The sequence below is a fragment of the Caloenas nicobarica genome, chromosome 1 (assembly GCF_036013445.1).
Source record: "Caloenas nicobarica isolate bCalNic1 chromosome 1, bCalNic1.hap1, whole genome shotgun sequence".
Classification (NCBI taxonomy): domain Eukaryota; kingdom Metazoa; phylum Chordata; class Aves; order Columbiformes; family Columbidae; genus Caloenas; species Caloenas nicobarica.
Genome location: NC_088245.1, coordinates 63834344 through 63844839, shown reverse-complemented (window position 1 = coordinate 63844839; position 10496 = coordinate 63834344). Strand labels below are relative to the sequence as shown.

Below are 10496 nucleotides of genomic sequence, written 5' to 3'. Positions count from 1 at the left end.
CGCCGCCGGGGAGGACCCGCCGGCTCTGCCCCCGGGCGCCACGGGGCCGCTTGCGCGCCTCCCCCCTCGCAGGGGGCGGGGAGCGATCGAGCGGCGCCGGCACCGCTCCCCCAGCTGAGCCCGGGGGCAGGAGGAGGAGGAGGACGACGACGAGGAACTACATTTCCCGCCGGCCCCGAGCGGGCCCGGGCGGGTACAAAGCGGGCGCCACCTGTCCCGGCAGGTGAGCGCCAACAGGTGAGCGGGCGGCCGGCGGGGACAGGGGTTCCTTCCCCGGGCCCTCGGCTGCCGGGAGCGGGGCCAAGGCAGCTCCTCTTCCTCCTCTTCCTCCTCTTCCTCCTCTTCCTCCTCTTCCTCCTCTTCCTCCTCTTCCTCCTCTTCCTCCTCTTCCTCCTCTTCCTCCTCTTCCTCCTCTTCCTCCTCTTCCTCCTCTTCCTCCTCTTCCTCCTCTTCCTCCTCTTCCTCCTCTTCCTCCTCTTCCTCCTCTTCCTCCTCTTCCTCCTCTTCCTCCTCTTCCTCCTCTTCCTCCTCTTCCTCCTCTTCCTCCTCTTCCTCCTCTTCCTCCTCTTCCTCCTCCCCGCCGCAGGCCCGCCCGGGAGCCGCGATGCCTTTCTCCAGCTCCGGCGCGGACGATGCCTTCGACTACCTCTTCAAAATCATCCTGATCGGGGACTCCAACGTGGGGAAGACCTGCGTGGTGCATCGCTTCAAGACGGGGCAGTACAACGAGAAGCAGCAGAACACCATCGGTGTCGACTTCACCGTGCGCTCCATGGACATCGACGGCAAGAAAGTGAAGGTCGGTGGCCGGAGCGAGCCCGGGCCGTGCAGGGGGGACACCTGCTCCCCGCGTCCCTGTCCCCGGGCAGGGGCAGCGGTGGGATGCGCGGCGTCCGCTGCTCGGTCCTGCTGGAGGCAAAGCTGGCTGCCCTTTTCTTAGCGGTGTTGTTGAGGGGAGCTTTCCCTCAGGGGGATGCCCAGGGGGATGCAGTCGCCCTAACTAGGTGTATGGTTGCCCTCGTGGATTCTCTGGATCTACCTCTGCAGAGGGCTCAGGCTTCGCCTGCAGGGAGTTCTTTGCAAGCTGGCTCTGGTTTGAAGAGGAGGTCTCTTCCCTCTTTTAGAAGGGGTTTGAGCTGGAGGCAAACCTCCTGGTTTGCAAAGGCTCCACTTCGATGCATGCTTGATCTGGGGGAAGATGAAGACTTGCAGGATATACACAAGAAGAAATTGTTACCTAGAACTTCCCTCCACATGCTAATGAAAGTTCAGATACCTGCCCTTTACATAGCTCTTCTCTGCCCAGCCCTGCCCCAGGGCTTCTTGGCTCTTTTTCCTTTCCTATTAAAAGGCTGTAATGCCCTATATCTTTTAGTGCAGTTGTTGGAACTGGTTTCTTGGCCTCTTTGCAAAGCTGGGTTTACCCTTGCAGCTTTCTCTTTGGTCTGTGTATATCATCTTTACAAGCATGTAAATGTCTCTTCAGATGCAGAGAGGGCAAAGCCACACTGCGGTGGAATGGAGTGGGCTGGGACAAGTCTAGCTGCCTTCTAGATATGTGGTTTCAAAAGTGTAGATGCTGACTTCAAACACCTAGAAAGCGGCATCTTCCAGTCTTAACTTCCATCCTTTCTCTTGCAGATCCAAGTGTGGGACACAGCCGGCCAAGAACGCTTCCGGACAATAACCCAGTCTTATTACAGGAGTGCCCATGGGGCCATCCTTGCCTATGACCTTACTAGGAGGTCCACATTTGAATCCATTCCTCACTGGATTCATGAAATTGAAAAGTATGGTGCTGCAAACTTGGTCATTATGTTAATTGGTAGGAATCTAATTTTAAATATTATGTTGTATAGCTTTTCTTAAAACATGTGTCAAACCCCCCTCGCTTCCCCCCACACACACTATTTAAAGCACCTATAAACTATGCATTAAAGAAGAATGCAGTTGTAAATAAAATAGATCAGAAATTGTATCAATTTGACCTAAGCTTAAAACTTAGAGTCACAATCTTGTCCTCAAATGACCAAGCCTGTTGCAGTCAGTGAAACCTTTTTATTTGTTCCTTTCCTGCTGGAATGAAGCAACAAACTTGCTGCTAGAGAGCAGGGACAACCTTATTGAGGTTAGAATTGCAGTAAGCCTGGCCCTATACTCCTGTTGTGCAGGAATTTAGCGGCTCAATAATTCAAGACTAAGGGGAATGCACAGAGCAACACAACTCCTTGTTCTCATCTTTCCTGTCTGTTCTTCTGATATGCATGCGCCTTGCTCTGTAATGGGACTCCCATCAGGTAAGACAGTTGATGGGGACATGGCTTATGCAGAGCATTACATTGTCTACTTGCATTCCTCCTCCTTTATTCCACTAGTATTCAGGAAAAATTGTCTCTTGAGGAAAGGAATGGGTAGAAATTGCTGAAAACGGAGTTGGTGGGAGTAGTGTGGTTCCTTCCCTTTCTGTTCCAGGTAGTTATTGCTCTTCCCTCCCCCGAAGAAGAAGCTGCAAATGAGAGAAGTGATGTAGTAAAATGACAGAGCCTTTTCTTTATTTGCATTCCACTGCTTCTGCCTGTTCCACTGTGGCACTGTGCCGAGAGCAACACATGCAGCCGCAGGAGCCCAAACTGGCTCTTGAGGAAAGGCAGCATTGATCCCCACAGCACAGCAGACACAGCACTTAAGCTTCTGCGTGTGCCCCTAGCAAATTACTTACTTCTACCGTGGTGGTTCTTCTTGTTCTTCCTCTGAAGAAACAAACAACAAGTTCTGACCTGTATGTAACTGCAGTGCTTGGAATGAGTAAGGAGGAAAAAAAAATTTGCTGAACTTTGTAGAGTTTTTCTCATTTTTCTAATGAATCTAAAGAACAAGACCTATTTGTGTGTGCGGTGGGGGTTGGTTGTTGCTATTGTTTTGTTTTTCAAGAAATAGATTCTGAAGTTGGCAAAAATAAAGTTTTTTGTCAAGGATCCAGCTTGGTGCTTTCTTCCAAAGCTGGTGCTGTTTACTTACTTTGGCAGGAAGTCTTTGTACATTTAATTACACGTAATCACGTTATACACCTTTCTAGTATGAGGTTAAGTTTAAGAAGTCTAACTTTCCCATCTGGAACTGAAGAAGGAAAGTGGGGGGGGCTCTTTTTAAGAAGGCAAATAACCCTCAAGAAGCTGTTGTTTGGGGGGGGGGGGGGGTTCTTTTGTGGGGCTTGTTTCAGGGTTTTTTTGTTGTTTGTGGGTTTGGAGTTTTTGGTTGGGGGGGGTGGTGTTTTTGTTTTTTTTCTTTTAGAAAAATGGGAAGGCATTTAATGGGAGGGAAGATGGCTTATATATGCTTCAAATTCAAGATCTGAATTTGACAGAAGGTTGTCTTGAAACTATGAATGTAGACTGCAGCCAGGTACTGCATGTGCCAGAACTAATGATAATTCCACATCTGTAGCAACTACTTAAATATACAAAGGTATTTTATCTGAGGCGTTTCATGATTTCTGACAGATTTTTGATTAAACTGCTTTGAGTAAAAGTTTATATGTGCAGAAACTTAAGTATACATTTTAAGCATTAAGGTGTGAATGCTTGCCTTTGACACCATCTTAAAATGACTAACTTGTGTAAATATTTTATTTTAAAATCTGATTAACAGTTGAATGGGTTCTTCCTGGGTTTTGGTGGAGTTGTTTTGGAGGAGATCTGCTTTAAACTAACAATGCTGCAGATCTTCAGAGCTGACTATCCACTTGGAGATGTGTCAAAGTCGCTTGACAATAGTGTAACACGTGGCTTCCACTGAAGGCGAAATAAACCCTTATGCAACATTGCTTTGGTTTACTGTGTGCAGCCACTATAGCTACAGGATTTCTAAGATAAATATTTTTTAAAATATTTAATTTAAATGCTACTTAATGGTTAAAACCACTAGTGAATAGGCACAAACAGTTGCCTCCAAATAATCCTCTGGCACCACTACCTACAGCAAATAATCAGATGAACACAGGTCTTTGGCTTTTGTTTAAACTCATTTGATATCATCATATGATTATCTGCAGTTTTGATCCACGTTCTATGTTTGTGGCTCTGATGGGCTCACATCTTGTTTTTCTAGTAATTCTTATTCCCAACATATTTCTGTTATTTAACAGCATTGAATTAATGTATTGCATTTAAAGATGAATCTTTAGGAGACTAAATTACTGGATTATCTGTTTGACTTCTCTTAAGGGAACAAATCGGATTCACTGGACAAGCGCCAAGTCCTGTTTGAAGATGCCTGCACACTGGCAGAGAAGCACGGGCTCTTAGCTGTCCTGGAGACATCAGCAAAAGAAGCTCAAAACATAGAAGAAGTGTTCACGTTAATGGCTAAGGAGCTCATAGCGCGAAATACCTTACAGCTTCATGGAGACAACCCTCTGAACAGCATCTATCTGGATTCCAGGCCAGTGATTGCCAGCCCAAGCGTGGAGAAGAACCAGTGCCTGTGTTGAAGACAGATTTTGGAAAGAACTTGGAAGTCATCGTTCTTCTGAGGCTGTTTGATTTCCTTTTGTTCGGTTGATGAAAGTGTGCTATGTGGCCTCAAGCCACCTCTCTGATATCTCTCTACCTTGCAGTTTGGCTTGTAAGTATTTTCAGAGATTGTTGTTGCTGTTGGTAGCACAGGTTGCTTTTGAACATGGCAGCTGATACTTTAACAGGAACTTCTGAACTGAGAGGACTTGGGAAGCTGCCAGTCCTTGCCTTAACCAAAGAGAACTGTAAAAATGAATGCCTTTGATTATATCCTTGAATGATTTTTCTGGCTGTGTCAGAAGAAAAATTTGCACCAGAGCTCTGCATTGACTTGACCCTTCTAAGCTATGTTGTGTTTTCTAGTGCGAGCACTTTACTCTTTGCCAGCAGCCTTAAAAAGTCTGACACACGTTTGGGCAGCACTAGCCCATTGCAGCTCAAACTTCCAGTTAGGGGCGGTCCTGATGTCAGGTGTGTAGCCACCCATCCCAAGGAACTCAACATTTGTGAAAGAGTACAAGATTTCACATCTGTTCTAATTTCTTCACCAGACAAACCTGGGGTTTCACAGCAGGCAGAATATTATACACTAGAGTCCCAGCCTTCTGCCTGGGGTGAGAAAAGTTGTCCTTTCACTTTGCTCTCTAATTGTAAGAATTGTTTCCAGTAGTGATCTCTGTCTTGCTACATAGACTTGCTGGTAGTGGAACTTTCAAGGCACCAGTAATGGCTTAAATCAATGCTAGAGTGAAAGGACTTTTTTTTAATCTCCTCTCCCCCACCTTATCTTGGTTTTGATATGCTGATTTTAATCAAAAGCCTTCTGTAGTTTGTGTGGTGGGTCAATGGCAGCTTGAGAGTATGCCTGTAGATTTTCAAGGGAATGTGAAGAAGGGATTCAAGGTCTTGTAAAATCCAGCAAGAGGTTAAGAGTTTAATTATATAACTGCGTCTTAGAGCAGAAAGGCAATACCAGAAAGCTACCCATAGGCAAGAACATATGCTACTGCTATGGAGACTTCACATCCTGGTAGCAATAGAAGGTTTTGTATTGCTAGTCTGAAATGCAAGCTCTGCTTTTGGGGGCTCACTACTTCCATGTACTAGAACTGAATGAAGGGTTTGTTGTTTTGTTGGGGTTTGATTTGTTTTTCAGAAGATGGAACAGGGAAGGAAAGGAAGGAAAGAACTATTATACTGAGGAAGGTTTTGACTACAGTCCACATGTACCAAAGTGCATCACTTGGGTAGTTACTGTTAAGCTATGAACTGAAAATCATACTCTGTAACAATAAACCACAGTCTGGGTTCCATGCACAGATGCCCTGGGAAGGCTGGTACGCTGCTAGCTTACCAGATGGCAGTCCAACCATTTTTCACAGGTTCTTGGAAAACAGGGAAAAAACATGTAGCAGATATTTCTGGAAAATCTTGTTTGAGAAGCACAAAAAATAAAGTAGAGTGAATCACTGATTTACAGTCTTGCAAATATTTCTAATATCATTACTGTTTCTTCTGGCCAGGTTCACACGCAAAGAGCAGGGGTTAATTCAGCTGTGTACAAACTGAGGGAGAAATCTGCAGTGCCAGCCTCTAAGCCTTTTGCTATAGCCTGCTATGGAGAAAGCTTCAAATTCTTCAGGCATTCTCTTTCTGATCCAATTACTTTTAAATCTTAATTTCATCTTCATTTGGTACTAGCCTAGTAGTTGTATTTCAGGTTGCATATTTAAACAACAGTTAACACCATAACCTTTCAAAGCACCTGAACAAGTAACAATCCAGCTTCCAAACAACCAGTTTCTACACCTGTTGTCACTAGGAAAACAGTCAAATGGAAGTTTAATATTCTTGTATGCTTAAAATCCAAGCTACTCCCAGTAGTAGTTTGTAAGGTAGCAGTTTATAGGTTGTTTTTTTGGTTTGGTTTGGTTTTTTACTATCCACACTTAAACTGCTAGCAAACTTTGTTTGTTCTATTTCAGATATACCAGAGACAGTATTTGTAGCAAACACTAATCTTCCAGGAAACCTTAACAGAAAAGTATTTGTGTTTACCTCCAGTTATACTCTTTCATTAGCCAAGAATTAGAGAAAGGATCTTACCAGGAGAGTATTAACCTTTGCATGGTTTATTTGGTTTACTGCCTTAATTACAGATTATTTTGCTTACAGTCAGTATGGAGGCTTCTGCAGGCTGATGCTCCCCTAATTGCCAAGCACTACCAGGTTACAGGATTCTTGCCATTCTTTTCCTGCACACATGGTGCTACTTGCAAAGTAAGTCCTTCCTTGGCAACCTGGGATCGCAAGCTTCTGTTTGTGCTTTGAGCTGCACTGTTCCCTTTCCTTTAATAGGTGTAACAGGCTCCTTACTGCTCCTTCAAGAAACTAGTCTTAAATACCTACCCATTGTGTGACTAAACTGGGAGCGTGACCTGTCTTGGTTGTGTTCAGCATCTTGCACAAGCGCTTTGGACAGTTAGACTGTATGGCATCCACAGGCTCATTTTTCAAGCTGTCCTCATGTGAATGAAGAGTGAGCTGCAGCAATTGCTGACGAGAAGGTTCTTCAGAGCGTATATTAGTAGACAGTATTATTCATGAGGTAGTATGTGAAGAAAGCTATGAACTTAAAACCCCTCTTCATTATAGTATGTTGTTCTATACTTTAAGACAGCAACCACTGGATTAAAAAACAGGGACAGTGTGACTTGTGCAGTTGTGCCTTTCCCCATTGCAGAGAAGACGGAAGTATGCAGCCATGACACAAGTTAACCAAAAAACAAATTAACTGCTATGGAACCTTATATTAATGTGCTTGTTACTCCAGCATCATATGCAAATCCAGTGTGCTTCTTGACAGCATCATGAATGCACTTGGAGAAACCGTAGCTTATTGTAATGTTTACAATACTATTGTTGAAACTACTACTGCCCCACAGTTTTAAGAGCTGCATTGCACATCCGGCTTGATGGCAACCTTATTTATTGAATTTTTATCTACTTGAAGGTAGTATTTGAATCTTAGCTGTTGCACATGACACCCATGGCACATGAGACTGAAGCAGCACCTATGTAACAGGGTAACAAAAAAACCCAGAAGTATTTTAAAATGGAGCAAACTCTGACATCCCCCAGAAGCTGACTGGCTTAAAAGCCAACACAACTGCAACCCAGTGATGTGGAATGCATGTGGCAGTACATACGTAGTCAAGCTTTTCTTCATATATAGGAGACTGGCTCTAAATAACAAAAGCTGAGGTTCTTATCTAATCATTCCAGTTAATGTTTAAGTGTAGTTGGAAAGGAGTCAGAGAAAGCAATTTCCAGGCCCTGAATTTTCAGGGCTCTACTCTGGAGCCTTCTTTCAGGAAGGAGATGAATGCCTGTGCTTTTGGACAGGGAACTGATTCTTCTCCCAGCCAGGTGAGTGTTCCAACCAGTGCACAGTTTAGAGGTGCCCTTTCCCAGCTGTGGGTTGCCAACAGGCAGATTTTTTTTAATATCTCTCCCTTCCCAGAACACCACATTCAGCTCCCAGCAGGGCAACTTCAATACTCATTGCTCAGTGTACTGACTCCTGAAGCCATTTTCAAGCAAGTGTGTTAAGGACTGGAACTACAACAGGCAATGCTGGGATACCACCATCTTTTGAGAGTAGTTTTAGACAGGCCAAGAGCCTCTTCTATTTAAGAGTACTTCAACTTTTAATAGGGACCTGCAGTTTGAGAGAGGTAGGACTTTTAAAAGTCTTTTAAAGCATTTTTTTCTAGTGCTGTTGTTCTAAAATCAACCTTAATTCAGCTGCCTGCACAGGCTATGTCTATGCAATCACATCAAGCTGTTGCCAAACAGGTGCTGACTCTGGCTTGGCTGCAAATGACAAATAGCACGCTCATAGGTAATAGCAGCAAGTAGGGGCAGAAATTTAGCATATTTGCAATCCTGCATTTCCTTGCTGCTGCTGCATCCATGAACATCTCTACTTATTACAGTTTTCACTGCCAAGTCTGTCTAGTTTTGTTTACCTGAAGTGACAGTCACCACAAATATAGTTTAGTAATGCCCCTCTAATGCTAGCATTAGATTAAAACTGACTTTGTAGCAACTTGATCTCTACAGCACAGTCCTGTATTATATCTCAGTCCTAAGGGACCACATGCAGATTCCCTTATTTTAGGCTGCTGCAGCATTAGTAATTCCATCTACACAGGTTTTGTTCCAAACATGAGACATCTCATGCTGCTTGGTATCCTCCAAACAGAAACCTATTTTGTATCTGCTCTAGTGGGAAAGAATTACTTTGTATTTCATTACATGAACCAGGCATCCCCTCAGCAATATTACAATACACCTTGGGCTACTATCAGGAAAGAGCTGTGCTATCAATATTTCAACTGTAACAGCAGAGGTTGTAAGAAGTGCTCTTTGTATGATCACATTCCAACCAATTAGAATGGGCAGCAGATGCTTATTTTGCACTTATGACAAGATGCAAAATTTTATGTCAAACCATATGTATATATTCTTGCATAGGGAGTAAAGCTAAGGCACTTCAAGTGAAGAGCATGTATCTTTTCCTGGAGATTTTTGTTTTGCAATCAAGATTTTGCTGGTAGAAGTTTATGGAGTCTTCATACCTTTTTCATCATGACACCACTCTCATTGGCCTCTTCAGTTTCTGTACCTTAGGTATTTGCTCAAATAAAATGTAGCACAGCCTAAGTCATCTCCCTTTGTATTTTTGCATTAAAAGTTTGCCTTAATTCTCCTGAATTTATTCTTGTTCTTACAGAGGAAAAACATAGCAGCCTACTAACATACATTACTAATTTCAAAGGCCCTTCTCCTTTCAGTCATTCCAGTTAGGGAGGAGGAGGAGGTAGAAATCATAGTGCAACAGGAAGCTTAGAAGCAGGCCTACCATGAGCAAGATCCACACTGGAAGTGACACACAGCAGTACTGCTTGATGAAAAATACATGCAGTTCTTTAACTCAGAGAACAAGAGCTACAGCACGCTTCAAAGCATGAGATGAACAGAAACTATTAATCACTATGTACTTGACTACATCCGTTGCCTTGCAGCTAGATAGAACAGCCGCCAACAAAGCACATCACCCATGCATATGTTTCTCAGCTTCCCCTGTAACTCGTACAGAGGTCAGGTTTGGAAGCAGCAGCATCCGCCACTGTGCCACATGTGCACCCACACAACAAGCAAAGCAGGTCGTGCGTGACCGCTTATGAAGGAAAGCTGATCTGTGTGCTCTGGCTGGTAAGTTCATTATCTTTTTCCTCCTTACCAGCACAAAGCTTTGTTAAACTTAGGTTTGAATGCAGCTTTCCAATAGAGTGTTAACTTTGTCCACTGTGTAGGGGAGGATAGGCTAGTTCTACTTCAAAGCCTTCCTTTTTGTGTGTTTCTCCCCATCTCAGTTTTAAATGTCAATTGTGCAAATTATGTTCAAATCCTTTTCTCCCTCTGCTACTTGCCTCTGAGAAAAACAAAAAAAAAAAACACCCCACAAAGATGGGTTTAGACTGTTCTGTTAAATTCTTCTTAGTCATAGCCCTCAGCATCTGTATATGTTTCTAGTAATTCACTTCCGACTTCATGTATTTCTGCAAAAGAGTGTTTCTGAACACACATAGGCGTAAAGCAGCATGTGGATTCTCAGGAGGTGGCCTGCAGTAATGCTTAGACTTGCTGTCCAAACAGCATTGCAACAGAACCTAACAATAGAATACGCACTGCAATTAACTTTGTTAAGGACAAATTTAATACCGTAGTGCAGAACTTACTCCTGAGAAATCAGGCTATGTCTGTTCCCACTAGTGGCCCCATATATTCTTTCAGCAGTTCAATCACCTCAGCTGTCTGTTCAGAATGCCTTCCTTCTGTTACAGGTTCTTTGTCGGAAAGGTTATAACCAAGGTAAAATTACATATTTACAGAAACACACAAAAATAATCGGTC

At 43.7% G+C, this 10496-nt stretch overlaps 1 protein-coding gene across 2 annotated transcripts; it reads left to right on the top strand.

Moving 5' to 3' along the window:
• The first annotated feature begins 4 nt into the window (after positions 1 to 4).
• RAB19 (RAB19, member RAS oncogene family) lies at positions 5 to 5987 on the top strand. Of its 2 annotated transcripts, none has more exons than XM_065626917.1 (4): positions 5 to 223; positions 587 to 799; positions 1642 to 1825; positions 4224 to 5987. In XM_065626917.1, the coding sequence occupies exons 2-4, from the start codon at positions 605 to 607 to the stop codon at positions 4487 to 4489; spliced, it is 645 nt and encodes a 214-aa protein (XP_065482989.1). In that variant the 5' UTR covers positions 5 to 223; positions 587 to 604; the 3' UTR covers positions 4490 to 5987. The 2 variants fall into 2 exon arrangements, with proteins under 2 accessions (XP_065482989.1, XP_065482988.1); XM_065626916.1 differs by having other exon boundaries at positions 5 to 237.
• Positions 5988 to 10496: the final 4509 nt, after the last annotated feature.

Bases quoted from the DNA above. Each gene is read 5' to 3' on its own strand.
- RAB19 (XM_065626917.1), top strand. From the start codon at position 605: ATGCCTTTCTCCAGCTCCGGCGCGGACGATGCCTTCGACTACCTCTTC. The intron at 800-1,641 runs GTCGGTGGCCGG...TTTCTCTTGCAG, and splicing joins TCGACGGCAAGAAAGTGAAG to ATCCAAGTGTGGGACACAGC. The intron at 1,826-4,223 runs GTAGGAATCTAA...ACTTCTCTTAAG, and splicing joins CTTGGTCATTATGTTAATTG to GGAACAAATCGGATTCACTG.